Source organism: Nicotiana tabacum, chromosome 6 (genome assembly GCF_000715075.1).
Source record: "Nicotiana tabacum cultivar K326 chromosome 6, ASM71507v2, whole genome shotgun sequence".
NCBI classification, from domain to species: Eukaryota; Viridiplantae; Streptophyta; class Magnoliopsida; order Solanales; family Solanaceae; genus Nicotiana; species Nicotiana tabacum.
The window spans coordinates 3,728,692-3,742,851 of record NC_134085.1 but is presented as its reverse complement, the minus strand read 5'-3'; the positions used below and the strand labels follow the sequence as shown (position 1 = coordinate 3,742,851).

The window sequence follows — 14,160 nt, the reverse complement described above, 5'->3', positions numbered from 1 at the left end:
CCCAAATACTCGTAAGTATGAATAGTTAGAGGGTTCACCTGACCATACCTCATTCGGAGTCTTAAAGTCAATTGCCGATGCTGGAGATCGATTGACAATATGAGCAACAGTGTGAACTGCTTCAGCCCAAAATACTTTGGACATTTTGGCTTGTACGAGCATACAACGAGCCTTTTCAAGAAGAGTTCTGTTCATTCTCTCGGCAACTCCATTCTGCTGTGGGGTATGCCTGACAGTCCTATGTCTTGAGATCCCATGAACCTTGCAGAATTCATTAAACTCTTCATTGCAAAACTCCAAACCATTGTCTGTGCGAAGATACTTGATTTTCCGTTCCATTTGACTTTCAACCAAAATCTTCCACTTTTTAAATGCTTCAAAAGCATCACTTTTTGCCTTCAAAAAATACACCCAAACCTTTCGTGAGAAATCATCAATAAAAATGAGAAGATACCTCTTTCCGCCCTTCGATGGAAGTTTAGAAGGACCCCATAAATCTGAATGGATGTAGTCTAGCACTCCTCTTGTCTTGTGTTTGCTAGTGCTGAAGCTGACCTTCTTCTGCTTCCCTAGAACGCAGTGCTCACAGAAGTCAAGCGTGCTGATCTTCTCACCTTCCAAAAGTTTACGATTGCTCAACATCTCCAGTCCACGTGCGCTCATATGACCTAGTCTCATGTGCCATAGTCTTGCCTTGTCATCATTAGATAACTGCATTGTAGATGCATTTGCAGAGCCAACAATGGTGCTTCCGGCCAATGTGTAAAGGCCGTTCTCCAGCTTGCCTTTCAGCATGACTAAAGAACCTTTAGTCACCTTCATAGTTCCTGCTTCGCTCATGTACCTGTAGCCTTGTTCATCCAGAGTACCCAAGGAGATCAAATTCTTCTTCAGATCAGGAACATGACGGACTTGTGTAATAGTCCTCACGATTCCATCATGGTAGCGAACCCGAACTGAGCCAATGCCAACTATTGCACAAGTTGCATTATTGCCCATTACTACGGTTCCTCCACTTTTCTCGTAGCTGCTAAACCAGTCTTTTCGGAACGTCATATGCAGAGTACAAGCAGAGTCTAACACCCATTTGTTTTCATAACTACTATTATTATTACACGATGTTGTTAGTACATAATCATTATCAAAATTATGTACCTGTTCAACTGTAGATGCACTCGCCTTTTCCTTGGACTTTGACATTGGGCAATCTCGTTCAAAGTGCCCCTTCTTGCCACAACCCCAACACTCTGTATTCTTCTTGTTCACACGAGACTTTGATCTGTGCTTTGATTTGCTCTTTCCCTGTTGGCTAGTCCGGCCTCTTACAAAGAGGCCACTTGCCTGGTCATCTCTATCTCCTTCAATGTGCCTCCGCACATCACTAGAGTTAAGTGCCTGCCGCACTTGCTCAAGTTTGATAGGCTCCTTGCTATACATCATTGAATTCTCAATATCACGATATCCTGAAGTCAATGAAAATAGCAAAGCACATGCAAGCGTCTCCTCCTCCCTTTTAATTCCTGCAACTGTAAGTCCATGACAAGTTTATTAAACGCATCTAAATGATCTTGTAACGAAGTACCTGACCCCATCTTAAATGTGTGAAGACGCCGTTGTAACAACATTCTTGTTGTCACTGATCGATTTTGGTATAGCCCTTCTAGCTTTTCCCACAACTGTTTGGCCGTCTCTTCGGTACCCGTACTCACTTCACAAAGCACGTTAGGTGCAAGGGATAGCTGGATTGCACTCAATGCATCCCCTTCAATCTTCTCCTTGTTGGGAGCTGATATATCCGTAGGATACTTTCCGTCAATAGCATGGATTGAACCTTCCCTCCGCAGTAACGCCATCATCTGGATCTTCCAGATATTGAAGTTGTTGCGTCCATTGAATCTATCAATTTCAAACTTCATGGAACTCATATTTGCTTGTTCTTCCTCCTTGGATCGTTAAAGAATCTTGTCGCTCTGATACCAATTGTTAGCGGAAACGAAAAAAGAAAGAACACAAGATTTAACGTGGTTCGGATCAAAATAATCCTACGTCCACCAGAGAACAATTGTCCTTTTAATATTAATAAAGGAAGGGGAGATTTCCCAATTACACTTAAGAGAATTTTTCTCTTAACTCTCTACTCACTACAATGTATTGTATTATTTTGGGATGATTTCTACAAGTGAAGGAGTGCATCTATTTATAGAGGTAAAGACCTCCTCTTGATGTCATTGGTGACATCAAACTACCTCCTCTTGATGTCATGGGTGACATCAAAGGAGGAAGCTTCCTCCTAGCATCCACACCAACTCTTTCCACCAACTCTTCCAATTGGCATGCCATTGTTGACTAAACATAAACCAACATTTTCAGCATGCCATTGTTGACTAAACATAAACCAACATTTTCAAATATCATTAATTCTATTACTTTCTCTAATTTGAGATGTGGATGCTCTAGATGGAAAATCTACCACATAATCAATTGGAGAGATATAAGAAGAATTTGATCTAGTTAATCTAGATGATAAATTGATATTATCAGTTTGTACGGGTTCATTGAACCTGATTTTAACAGTACCATCTGAGGTTTGTTCTATTTCTGTAACCTCAGTATTACCCGTGTTTCGAGGGGCAACTGTTTCCTCTATGACCCATTTTTAGGGAAATCAATTTCATCCCATTTCATAGGTCTTCTGGTGGTTACCTTGGACTTGCCAAAGTTGGTTTCTATAAGAATAGTTTCATTTTTGAAATTCATAATTTTGCACATCGGATTTAAAGTATATAAAGGTTTGTAATAAATCCAATAACAGATACATATAACTTCTGTACCAGGTAAATAATCATAACCATGTAATTTAATGCTAAGTATTAAAGCATTTGAAGAATTCTCATCATTCAGAGAAATTTGCAAATTGGAATAAGCATTAAAATAAACAGGGCCATAGGCCAAACTGGTTTGCATAGTCCCTATTAGAGACTTTTTTCAATTCTGGTTTCTACCATCTCTGAGAGCTGCTATAAAGCTTTCAGGTAAGCCTCTTAAAGTAAGTGGCTTAAAGGCGACTTGTATTAAGCCTATATGTATAAATCTATGTGAATCCCTATAAGGGGTTAAATCACTTTAAGATAATAATCTGAACGTAGCATGGTCACTATCTACAGTGATAGTCTCTTCAGTAGTTTTGTTTTAACTACTTGTTTTAAACCTATCCTTTCAAAAGTACCTAACTGATATATTACTTTAGGCTTGACTAATGGCATAGTCCACTTATTAAGCAGGTCTAATTGCTGGGGCAATTCATATTCCTCTTTTCTACTGTTTTTAACAATAGTCTTCTTCCTAATGATATTCATTAAGAAAATAGTGTTAAACTTAGCTTCTAAAGGTTATTACTAACATGGCTCTGATACCAAGGGGGGTACGTGATCGCTTCCGAATGAGGTTCAGGAAATGAATTGCAAGAACTTCAGCCCTGGCTAGCTACTAACTTCTAGGTAAACCTTAAACCACGGTGAATAATTATTAATAATAATAGGAACATATATGTATTTCTATTGTCAACTTTTAGAACATTAAGATAAGATACATGAAAGTGAGGAAATAAACACGTCTTTCAAAGGCAACTAATTCTATTTTTTTTAAACAAAAATTTCTCAAAAAAAGTAAAATGCTTGAATTAATAATGTGAATTTTTTTTGCTCATTCTTGGTTCTACCTTTCTTTTGTTTTAGATACCTAATTTTATTATGATGTTTTAATAAATTTTGTTATTTCAGTTTGTTGCTTGATAGATATTTAAAAAGTTTCAACCTTAGAACTATGAACGATTAATACCTTTTTGTGTGCTCCATTTATCTCATTTTCATTCGGATTATTTAGAAAGTACACTCTTAGTTAATACAGGTTAGTAATTGCGAAGTAAACAATAAAAATCTTATCTATTTTATAGAGATCACTTACATATCTATTTGAAAACCTTATGAGAAAATTTTTAACAGATAAAAAGACCTTAAAATGAAATCTAACTTTATAATAGACAATTAAACAAAAATATGACGCAAAAATAAAATGTCTTCTGCAAAATATTTTTCTTCAACTTGAATTTATCAAACTATTTAACAAAACATTGTGCACGTATTTTACCAACCCAAATAATGTTTGATACAGTCACCATATTAAGAGTTTTTAGAACTGAAATTACCAAAGTTAACCATAATAAAAGGTATTAGAAGATGATTTGATAAATATTTTCCAGTAAAATGATTTGATTTTTAAAAGAAAGTCTTTGTTGAAATAAGTTGACATCTGTAACTTTTTGGGCATTATAATTTCAAGTAAAAAATCAATTACCACATAAATAATTTTAGTATGTGATCTACAAAATTAATTTAGAAGGAATTTATAAAATTAAATTACCATAATATCTATTATAGCTTATATATATAAAGTTAGTCCTTGAAAATTTCTAAACAGTTTGATAGTGGCAGCTCTGAGCTTTAGAGTTTAGAAGTAATCATGAATATATTTAAACCAAAAATTTGTCTCCCCACAGGCATTCATAGAATTGGGCGAGTTATATATAAAAAGTTACCAGGCATGGTAATGGATTTTCCAGCCGCAATTTGTAATGAGAGATGGACCCACTCGAAAAGATATACGGCTCCCTCAAAGGGCTAAAATGTCTATGAACCAAAATTAATAAATTAGCACAATAATCAAGTTATTTGAACCAATCAAAACTTAGAGCCACTTTAAATGATCAAACAATTATAAAAGCTAAATATGAAATGACCAAAAAGAGCATTGGTCGGCAAGCTGGCAAGACAACGGCCAGCTGCTTCCAAGGCTCTTCTATATATTAGAATGTATCGTGTGGACTTTATGGCTGGAAAGAAACAAGGCATGCTTTGAAGGGAAGAGGGTGCAGATTGCTAGAGTTAAAAACAAATGTATCAAGAATTTATTTTTCTGGTGTTTTAGTAAAACTCTAGATACGATGGATCATTATTTGGATTTTTTGTATTTCTTGGGGGGAAATATGTAGCATGATGGGGAATCTGTTGTAGTTTCAAAGTTTGTACTGATTTCTGTACCATCTGGTACTTTCTTTTAATAAAAGCCTTTACTTATAAAAAAAAATCACCATATTTGTTTTTTTTTTTTTGGGGGGGGGGGTTGTTAATGAGAAATACAGATAATACCAAAAAGATATATGAGGAAAGTGGGAAGAAGACTGTAAGTAGTTGGCTGAGTTGTAGATGATGGGATTTGAGCAGGAGACTAGACTTAATTAGAAAGTAGCTCCTATGTTTTTGAATTTTGAAAAGCATGATATGGTCTTATAATAGTGTTATCTACTCCTAATAAAAAAATATAAATAAGAAAGAAAAACACCATTTAGTGTTTCTTGTGGTTACATTTAAAAAGAGGGTTTTCCCTAAAATTTCTCCTTCCCTTATGCACCAAATAACTTTTACAAACTTTTGTCTTGAAAAAGAAAAGGGAATAAAAAGGAGAAAAGTTTGCAAAAACGCTTACTCAAAATTTATTCTTTTTAAAGGCAACACATTGTATTTTATTATGCAGTGAGCTTGGTCTAGTTTCTTATGGTAGTGATAATCCAGCAGGTATTCTGTCTCCATGCTTTTTGAGCTGATATCTTCTCTTCATATTACTCTTCAGGTATCCTTTCAGAAATCTTCAGTTGGAAATATGGGTGGATTCCTGGGATTATTAGCCGAGGTCAGTAATCTGTCTAGAAATTTATGTGACATCTGCTTTAGTAAAAAGGTTCTTATTGTTAGAAAGAGAAATTTATGAATTGTGGTTTTCTTCGTTGTGCTGTATAATTACAGACAATCTCTATTCAAACTCCATTGTAGAAGTATATCTTTAATTTTCGGTTATCTTATTCCAAGAGTCTTATCCTATGAATTGGAGACAAGCTAAAAGATTCTCCCTTCGTTCCAAAAGGAATACCTAGTTTCAGAGCATGAGGATCGAAGCATATAATTTTTGAAGTGCATTCAGATATCGATTTCCAAATTAATCCGAAATATAATTTAAATATCTACACATAATATTAAATATTACAAATTACATTTTCCTATAAATCTTTTTAAAAAAGTTTGAATCGCACTCAGAAGAACTGCTCAATTCTTCAAACAGTAGCATCGTCATCCTTTTTGGGATGAAATGATTGCATGACATTTTGTTTGAATATCTATTTATCCTTGTTCCTAATAGAAGTCCAAGTGATTTGGCTTGATTTTTTTTAAAAAAAAAAAAAGAAGAAGAAGAAAGAAGTCTAAATGATATGGTGTTTTAGTATTTTTGTAGTTTGAGTTCTCACATTATTATGCTTGTACTATAATCACTTTCCACCATTGTATAGATGCCACTTTAGTCGCTTTATTGTCCATCTTGGTGCAATGTTTTTGTTAATCTTAAAAGTATTTGGTATAAGGTCGTCTTGGGGTATCAAACTCAAGGCTGATCTTCTGGGTACTACAAATCTGTTTTATTCTGGAGGTACAACCCTATAAACTCCGGTTGTCTGGTCGGAAGAGGTGTTTGTATGCATTGAAGACACATGGGGGGACTGATTGGAATAGATGATACTACGAAAAGATGAGCTTTCTTAGGTGAAGCTTGACTTGCAATGAGACTGACGACACAACCAGTGCCGGAAAAGATTGATCTGGTTGTGGGCGGAAAAAGTTTGCCATCTTAATAAGAGAACAACCTCGCTGAAAATTTTAGGATACTTGCAGACGTGACAGGCGTTCTGAATGAGGTTGGTCCGAAGATGTATTAAACTTCAAGCACAATGAGCAAGTAAAGGGGAAAATCAGAGAACTCGATGTGGCACATGGTTACTATGAGACATTTGAAATCTTGGGGATCCAATTTGAATTTTTGAAGATTGGAAATCAGAGGGGAGCCAGCTAGCCCCCTAGGTTCAACACTTCCGGACCATTCATTTTATTAAAAAGGCCCATCGTATAGAAGCAGTTCAATCTATCATCTAGGCCCACTGCTCATCATTTAGGGAAACCTTCAGACCCCCTTGAACCCTGAGAAAGGCCCACTGCTCATCATTTAACCTATCATCTAGGGACCCTCTCTTGGTAGATATTCAAGCCCATCAAGGGTCCATCTCTGATTCCCATCAAGATACCAAGAACAGCTCGAAGTGAAGTCTAGGCACAGCCTCCAATGGCGATGATGGTTACCTCATGGAATAGTACTCCAAACCATACTCAAGCGAGTCGGGAAGGGAAAAGATTTCTCCTTTCGGTAACCACTTCAGATATTGGACTCTCTTTGCAGTCTGAAGGAGATACGGAGGAGAACTACTCATTGCAGGCAGGGGACGACAAATTACTTCTCCCTTGGTATGATCATGCAAACGACATGCAGAACCAGAAACTCATCTTTAAAGTGGTTGAAACATAACTATGACTAAAAAAGTATGCTCAGAGTCGGCATGCAATTGGAGGTCAAATCTAGGGGCTTTGAGACAGAGTTGCTGGAGCTCTTCTTGAATATAAAAGCAAAGGAAATCACTTTCAGATCAACAGGTCTCAGTCAAAAAGGAGAAGGCCAAAGCACAAAAGGGTAAGAATGAACTTAAAAACCTGGAATTTAAGGTAAATTTTGAAGAATCTTTGGAAGGGGGAAAGTGGAGAAAGAAAAGTTCTCCGTAAATGAAGATCAAAATTCTTTAGCTAGAATGTGAGGAATTAGGGGATCCAGGAAAATTCAAAACATTGAAAATTCTAGCAAAACAATGGGGGCTGATTTTACGTGCTTCCAAGAAACAAAAGTAGAAGAGTGGACTGTACAAAAGTCGATGCACGTTCGGGGAACAAATGGGCTGATTGGGCAGATAAAGAGTTTGGCAAAGTAAGGATAAGTTGGCACGGAGCTATAAAATTTCATGTGTGCTTGAAAACATATCAAAGGAGAGTTCACTGGAACATTTACAGGAATCTATGGACCTGACGAAAGAGAAAGTATGTGGCTGAAGCTTGCTGCAATTAGACTAATTTGGGAAATTCCTTGAGTTATTGGGAGGGTTTTTAACACTACCAGATTCACCAAAGAAAAGATTGGTACAACAGAACAAGCAGGGCTATGGGAAATTCCTAAGGCCTTCTCTGATCATAATCCTTTTCTCTTGGGAAGTGGTGAATGGACTCCTAGTCTAAGCTACTTCAAATTTGAGAATATGTGGCTCAAGAGCGGTAGATTTTTGGATAAAGTTAAAAATTGGTGGAACAACTATGCAATTCAAGGAACCCTTGGTATCATATTGATGCAGAGCACTTAAAATGCTGAAAACAAATCCTAAAAAATGAAACAAGGAAGAATTTCGTAGTCCGGTAGATGATAAAACTTTAATTTGGGAAGAGTTACAAACCCTTGATCAGCAGGCAGAAAAAAGAACCCTTTCATAAGATGAAACAACAAAAGGATGGAGCTAATGGAGGAGCTAGAGAATCTGGCAAAACCAGAGGTAATCTCTTGGAGGCAAAAATCAAGATGTTGGTTAAAAGATGGAGACAGAAACTCAATTTTTCCATATAATGGCAACATCACATAAAAGATGCACTTGGATTGACAACTTGCTGTCAAGAGGGGAGTCGATTTATAATCCCGAGGTGATAAAAAATGAATATTTGAACACATCTATACTCAGAGGATGTTACATGGAGATCTTCTCTGAAACTGGATGACATCGATATCATCCCTAATGAAGAAAAAGAATGGCTGGAGTGAGCGTTCGCAGACGAAGAGATTGTTGCCACAATAAATAATTGTGCCCCAAATAAAGCGGGGCCATCATGGGTATACAATGGCGTTTTATTATTCTTGGATAAAATAAAGATCTGAAAAGAGCCGGGGTACAACAAAGTTGTTTGGAGTGGGGATCGAAACTGCAACCTCACATTTCACAAGCTATAGCAATCCCAGCAACTGGAATGTTGTGACCAATGGTTCTCTTATTCTATGTAGTCATGTAGGCCCTATGGCTATATAGGTCCCCATAAAATCTTAGAGGTCCTATAGCTATATGATTCACCATTAAATCTTATTAAATTTTAAGGTTATTGATTTGTCTAAAAGTTCTGCTAGGCAGACAAACTTTCAGGGTTTAGCATCTTTTTTGCTGTAACAAGTATTGCTGAAGGCTTTTGATAGATTTAAGCTGTTTTGTGGTAGCTGCAGCGTCTTGCAGCTGCAGTAAAATTAGAAGCAAAGTTAAACTTTTGAAAATACTTTAGCTCAAGGCTTGTGATGTTTTTTGGTTTTATTGATTATAACTTTGAGAAGTAAGTCTTACAACTGCATTTCTTGTTGCAGTACTACAAGAAGTACTTGGAAGTCCTGACCTTACCCTTATTGTTTATTGCATTCAATATTCCCCAGGTAATCAACCGTTTGATTCTAAAATTTGATGTGCCATAAGATTTGTCTACTTTCATTTCATTCATTTGCAGTAAAATATGAACCTGGCATCTGATGATTTTCTTTTATTACGTTTAGCTTTATGGCCCAATTTTAAATTGAGGGAAGAAGGAATCTTATTTTGATTTTGAACTGTTTGGTTTGTTTTCCCCTAGAATCTTTTTTTGGGTCAAGTTGATTTATTGATCTTTGCAATAGCTGAAATCATTGTTTTCCTAAGAGGTTGTTAATGGAGGTACAGTTTGACTTTTGCCTCCATTCTTCGTGACCCCCTCTGATCATAGAAATATTTCCTCCATATAGGGCAAAAGGGGCTTATCATATTGTAAATATACTGATATTTCTGCTTTGAACCTGAATATCTCTACCTGTGTTTTAACAACTTATTGATGGTAAGGAGTAACTCATCGTGTCAGAGCTTTGAGTTGGAATTGTCGGGATGTTCTTGGTAGCCTGCATCATGTCTAGTTTGGAGATGTCTCCTAAGGTTTTCTTTGTTGGGACAGGCTGAACCATATCATAGTTGGGTAGAACAGAGTATTTTATGGATTAATGTTTTTGTTGATAGGTTTAGTTTCTCTTGCAAATCATTGTTCTCTGTTTAATACCTTCGGAGATGGACTGTACTAGGAATAGAGATGCAATTAATGCAACTGACATTGTGGCGAACAAGCGGCACATCTAATGGTCATTTGGAATTGGTGAAAGCTGATGTTGTGGGAGATGATGAGCTGCCAAATGAGTAAATGACCTGACGACTCCTCAATAGTACAATATAATATCTTACAGAAGGGGAAGCCCGTATGGAGTTTTGGGTGATGGAGAGAGCAACTTGATTTAGTTTCTCTATGTGATACTGGAGACTTATGCGAAAGAATGGCAGCTGTGGGTGGACTGATCACTTAAAAATAGATATTAGTGTTGTTGAGTCCCTTACGTTTGCTCTTCTATTTTTTTTAATTGTGGTGTTGAGTTGGAGAGGGTGTTGCAAAGGTGAAACAAGTTTCATTACCTTTTTGACTCATTCATTTGCTCTTCTATCTTGATATGCCTGATAAAGGATCATGTGCATGAAATGAAGTTTCTTTCATTTGTCTATTTTTCAGGGGAGTTCAGTCTATTGGCTTACCAATAGTTCGATGACTGTTGTTCAGGTATTTCTTCTGAAGTATCCTTCCCTGAATGATTTCCTTGGTGACTGGGCATGCAGATAAATGCAAATGTTCTCAGTTATCTTTAAGGTTTTGTAACTTCTTATGCTTGGACTCCAAGAGCTTTTCTTGCACAAAAGGCATTAGTTTCGAACTTGCATGATCCATGTGGAGTGCTGGGACTTCTTATCCTTTACTTTTCCTGGATACGTGGAAAGAAAGCATGATAGATAAACTGCTAGATAATGAAGATCGTAACTTTCTTCAAGCTTCCCTTGGAAAATGTCTATGAGCTCCTTGTTTTCTCGCTTTTGCTCCCTCTAACAGTGCTGTCTAGCAGATCGTACATAACAGTTGTCTTTTAAGTTTGTATTCTTTTCCTGGTCCACTTGTTGCCATTGAAAATGCGCTTCTTAAGATTGCACTTTCCACATCTTCATGAAAATCAATGAATGTGGTGAACTCATTACCTTTTTATGGGCAGCAACTATCACTAAAGCATCCAGATGTTCGCAAGAAACTGGGCCTACCTCATATGGATCCTCAGTCAGTGACTGCACATCAGAAAGAGTTAGGTAATCCTGAAGAAATCAAAATAGAACCATCAAAAAAGCAGCGGAAAGTATCTGTCCAGAACCTATCACCTCATGAATTGGTTAATGTTAGTAACTATTTTCTTTTCCAGTTATTGACTTGAAATGTTGAATAGTTCTTGCTGCTGTCTAAATTTTTTGCTGTTGAAACTTCATCAGCTTTCAATCAAATTCTTAGCAGGAGGACGTAAAGATGAAGCTATGCCCTTTCTTCGGTAGGTCTCTCACTAAATAAAAGCAATCCTCACCTGCTCATTTATTTTCTTTCTTCACTGTAGTATCTCCCATTTTAATGTATGTCTTACAGACTTGCTCTTGCAAAGGATCCCGAGTATGTTCGAGCTTTGCTTGTTATTGGCCAGTCACTTTTGCAAGATGGTTCCTTACCAGAAGCTACTGAATACTTGGAACGTGCTATTGCTAAGGTTCGAGTCTGACATCCTGCATTTCAATTTGAGTTTACTGATCTTTTTGAGTGGAGAAACTTCAGTTTGCTTTTGTGGACTAAGAATTTTTCATGAAATGGTGACTAAATTCTGTTAAAAGTCATGATCTGTTTTTCTATATCTGGTAACCTTCTAAAGTTTATGTAGTATGCAGTATCCTCTACAGCAGACCTTGATCTGGCTGCTAGAATCCAGCAAACTTGATTTGTTGCTAACCATAGTCTATTTCTGCAAGTTCAGCTTCAGCTAAAGGAGAATCCGATGGACATTGAGGATGTTGATCTCCTGATTCTATCATCCCAATGGGCAGGTGTTGCCTGTATACGGCAGGTAATGGTTTTTTAAGAAATTGGCTTGATGGTTGACCTAATAGGCTTGACATGACAATAAGAATTCTTTTTTATTATAAGTAGTTTAATTAAAAGAATTCTAGTACAGATAATTGAGTACCTTGCACTATTTACATGATTCCCTGTGACATGGCAGAGTGGTGGCGATAGAGAAACCATGTATGTAGGGGATGTTTTCCTTTTTTCTGCTTTTAGTGGGTTGAGTTATTGAAACTCTATTGTGGGATAATTTTCAAATATATTTTCAGCCTAGAGAAGGCTCCTAATACAAGATTTCCGTTTTTCCTTTTTTTTTTTTCCTGGCCCTGGATATGCTAGAATTTTTATCTTAGTTCTCTTTCCTATTCAAGTGTTTTGTGAAATTCGTGTCTGTTTCATCTGCAGTATGTTCGAAGAATATTTAGCTTGTTTGTGTCAATTATCTTTCTTTGAATTTAATGTCCATATAAATCTAAATAACACTAATGATTCAATCACTCAGCTTCCTTTCTTACAATATGTTTTATTCTTGAAAACTCTAAACTGCCCCTATGGCCTGCTGATTGCTGCTCTCCTATATAATGACAGTGAAGAATCAACCCGACTTACCCCAATTCCTAGCTGCTCTCCCCCCTCTCCCTTCAATGTTCTGAACAAACTGATTACCCCTCTCTGTATCTCTGCCTTGTCCTTCATTGAAAGAAACCCCAGGTTTACTGTTCTTTGCCATCAAAACTAGCTATAACCTTGCTCTTTCTTTTCCTCATTCCACTCTTTGGACTCGAATTGAGATTAAATGAAACAAATAATATGAAGGCGGATAGGTTGTCTGCTGATTGCTCAGTGCCTGGAGTTAGTGTGGATGTCAGGTATAAGAATGCTGATACCTCCAGAATGGTGCTCAATGTAGTCGTCAATCTTTTGTATTTTCTTCTCTTTTTTCGGAATCTTTATATAAGGATTGTAGACAGATTTTTGTTTCCTCTACATTTGATGACTGTATTGCTCTCTCACCACTATGTAAACCCAACTTCTATTTTATTATGTTGTTTTGAGCTTGGCTTGCCATATTTTGGGGCTTATAGTCATAGTCAGATCTGTCTCAAGGCTTCTCTTTCTTGAGCCAAGCCCGAGCTCTTGGATAATGTGACCAGCACAGCTTGTTTATGAAGACGTCATGGGAGTAGGTTTCTCAGTGTGATATTGCACCTTTCTTTTTTTCTTACAGGGTAAGATGGGAGAGGGACTTGTACACCTGGAACGAATAGCTAGTATAAAAGAGCCAGAGGACCCAAAGAGCAAGGCTCATTACTATGACGGATTAGTACTGCTGTCAAGGTAAAGGTTTTCCTTTAATTCTTGACACATGGTTTATCATCTCCAATTAGTTCCACCTAGAAAAGCCAGTTCTAAAAGACCTCGTGTTTATTCCAATTCCACAATTGATTAAACTGGTACATGATGTTTTTACAGTGCGTTGGTCAATGTTGGTCGCAAGAACGATGCAATTAAGCATCTGCAATTGGCTACTGCTTATAATGAGTCTTACAGGGAACTTCTGCAACAATGCGAAAATGAAGAGGATGATATCACTGGTGACCTTGTCAATAGTAGAAGAGCAGATTACTGAGTTTTGCGAGCGCATTTTGTGCATTTTCCCCTTTATGCTTTTGTTGGCTTGTCTTATTGTTATTTAGTTGTATCATAGTGAATAATTGCCGCTGTAAAACTTTGTAGGCGCCATTCTTTTTGCTGAAATTTTTTTGATAGGTCAATGATGTAGTAAGGTTTTCGTTGAATCTAGATCTTAAATTGATCGAGGTGTCAACAGAATCTGTACAAAATGATTTTGATAGAGATCAGATTTTTTCCCCTTGAAATACCATGAGGTTTGTTGTTTGTAGATCTCCTAAAAGGAGAATTCGTATAGGTACATTCAAATTCTGGGATTGGATAAGTTGGTGAATCAATGTTTTTAGCATAACTCAGTAATTATTCAAGTGTTATTGCCAATTAACTGAACATTTGTTATTCCCAATAACTTATAAAATGGCGCCTCCCTATTAACAATATTCTTTTCTGTTTGTAACTTATTAGAAGTTAAATTGGAAATTTCCATATGTTTATGCTTATTTACAAGTTCACATTACTTGAACATAGAAAA

General features: G+C 36.7%; 1 protein-coding gene across 2 annotated transcripts in view; it reads left to right on the top strand.

Moving 5' to 3' along the window:
• The window catches only part of LOC107803593 (ALBINO3-like protein 2, chloroplastic), a 38,569-nt gene extending 24,693 nt beyond the window's left edge, over nucleotides 1-13,876 (top strand). For both annotated transcript variants that reach the window (XM_016627337.2, XM_016627338.2), the window contains 9 exons: nucleotides 5,686-5,745; nucleotides 9,373-9,438; nucleotides 10,584-10,631; nucleotides 11,113-11,289; nucleotides 11,381-11,436; nucleotides 11,529-11,646; nucleotides 11,908-11,997; nucleotides 13,225-13,334; nucleotides 13,470-13,876. In XM_016627337.2, coding sequence (XP_016482823.1) covers nucleotides 5,686-5,745; nucleotides 9,373-9,438; nucleotides 10,584-10,631; nucleotides 11,113-11,289; nucleotides 11,381-11,436; nucleotides 11,529-11,646; nucleotides 11,908-11,997; nucleotides 13,225-13,334; nucleotides 13,470-13,626 — 882 coding nt within the window. In that variant the 3' untranslated portion in view covers nucleotides 13,627-13,876. The remainder of the gene's footprint in view (nucleotides 1-5,685; nucleotides 5,746-9,372; nucleotides 9,439-10,583; nucleotides 10,632-11,112; nucleotides 11,290-11,380; nucleotides 11,437-11,528; nucleotides 11,647-11,907; nucleotides 11,998-13,224; nucleotides 13,335-13,469) is intronic.
• Nucleotides 13,877-14,160: the final 284 nt, after the last annotated feature.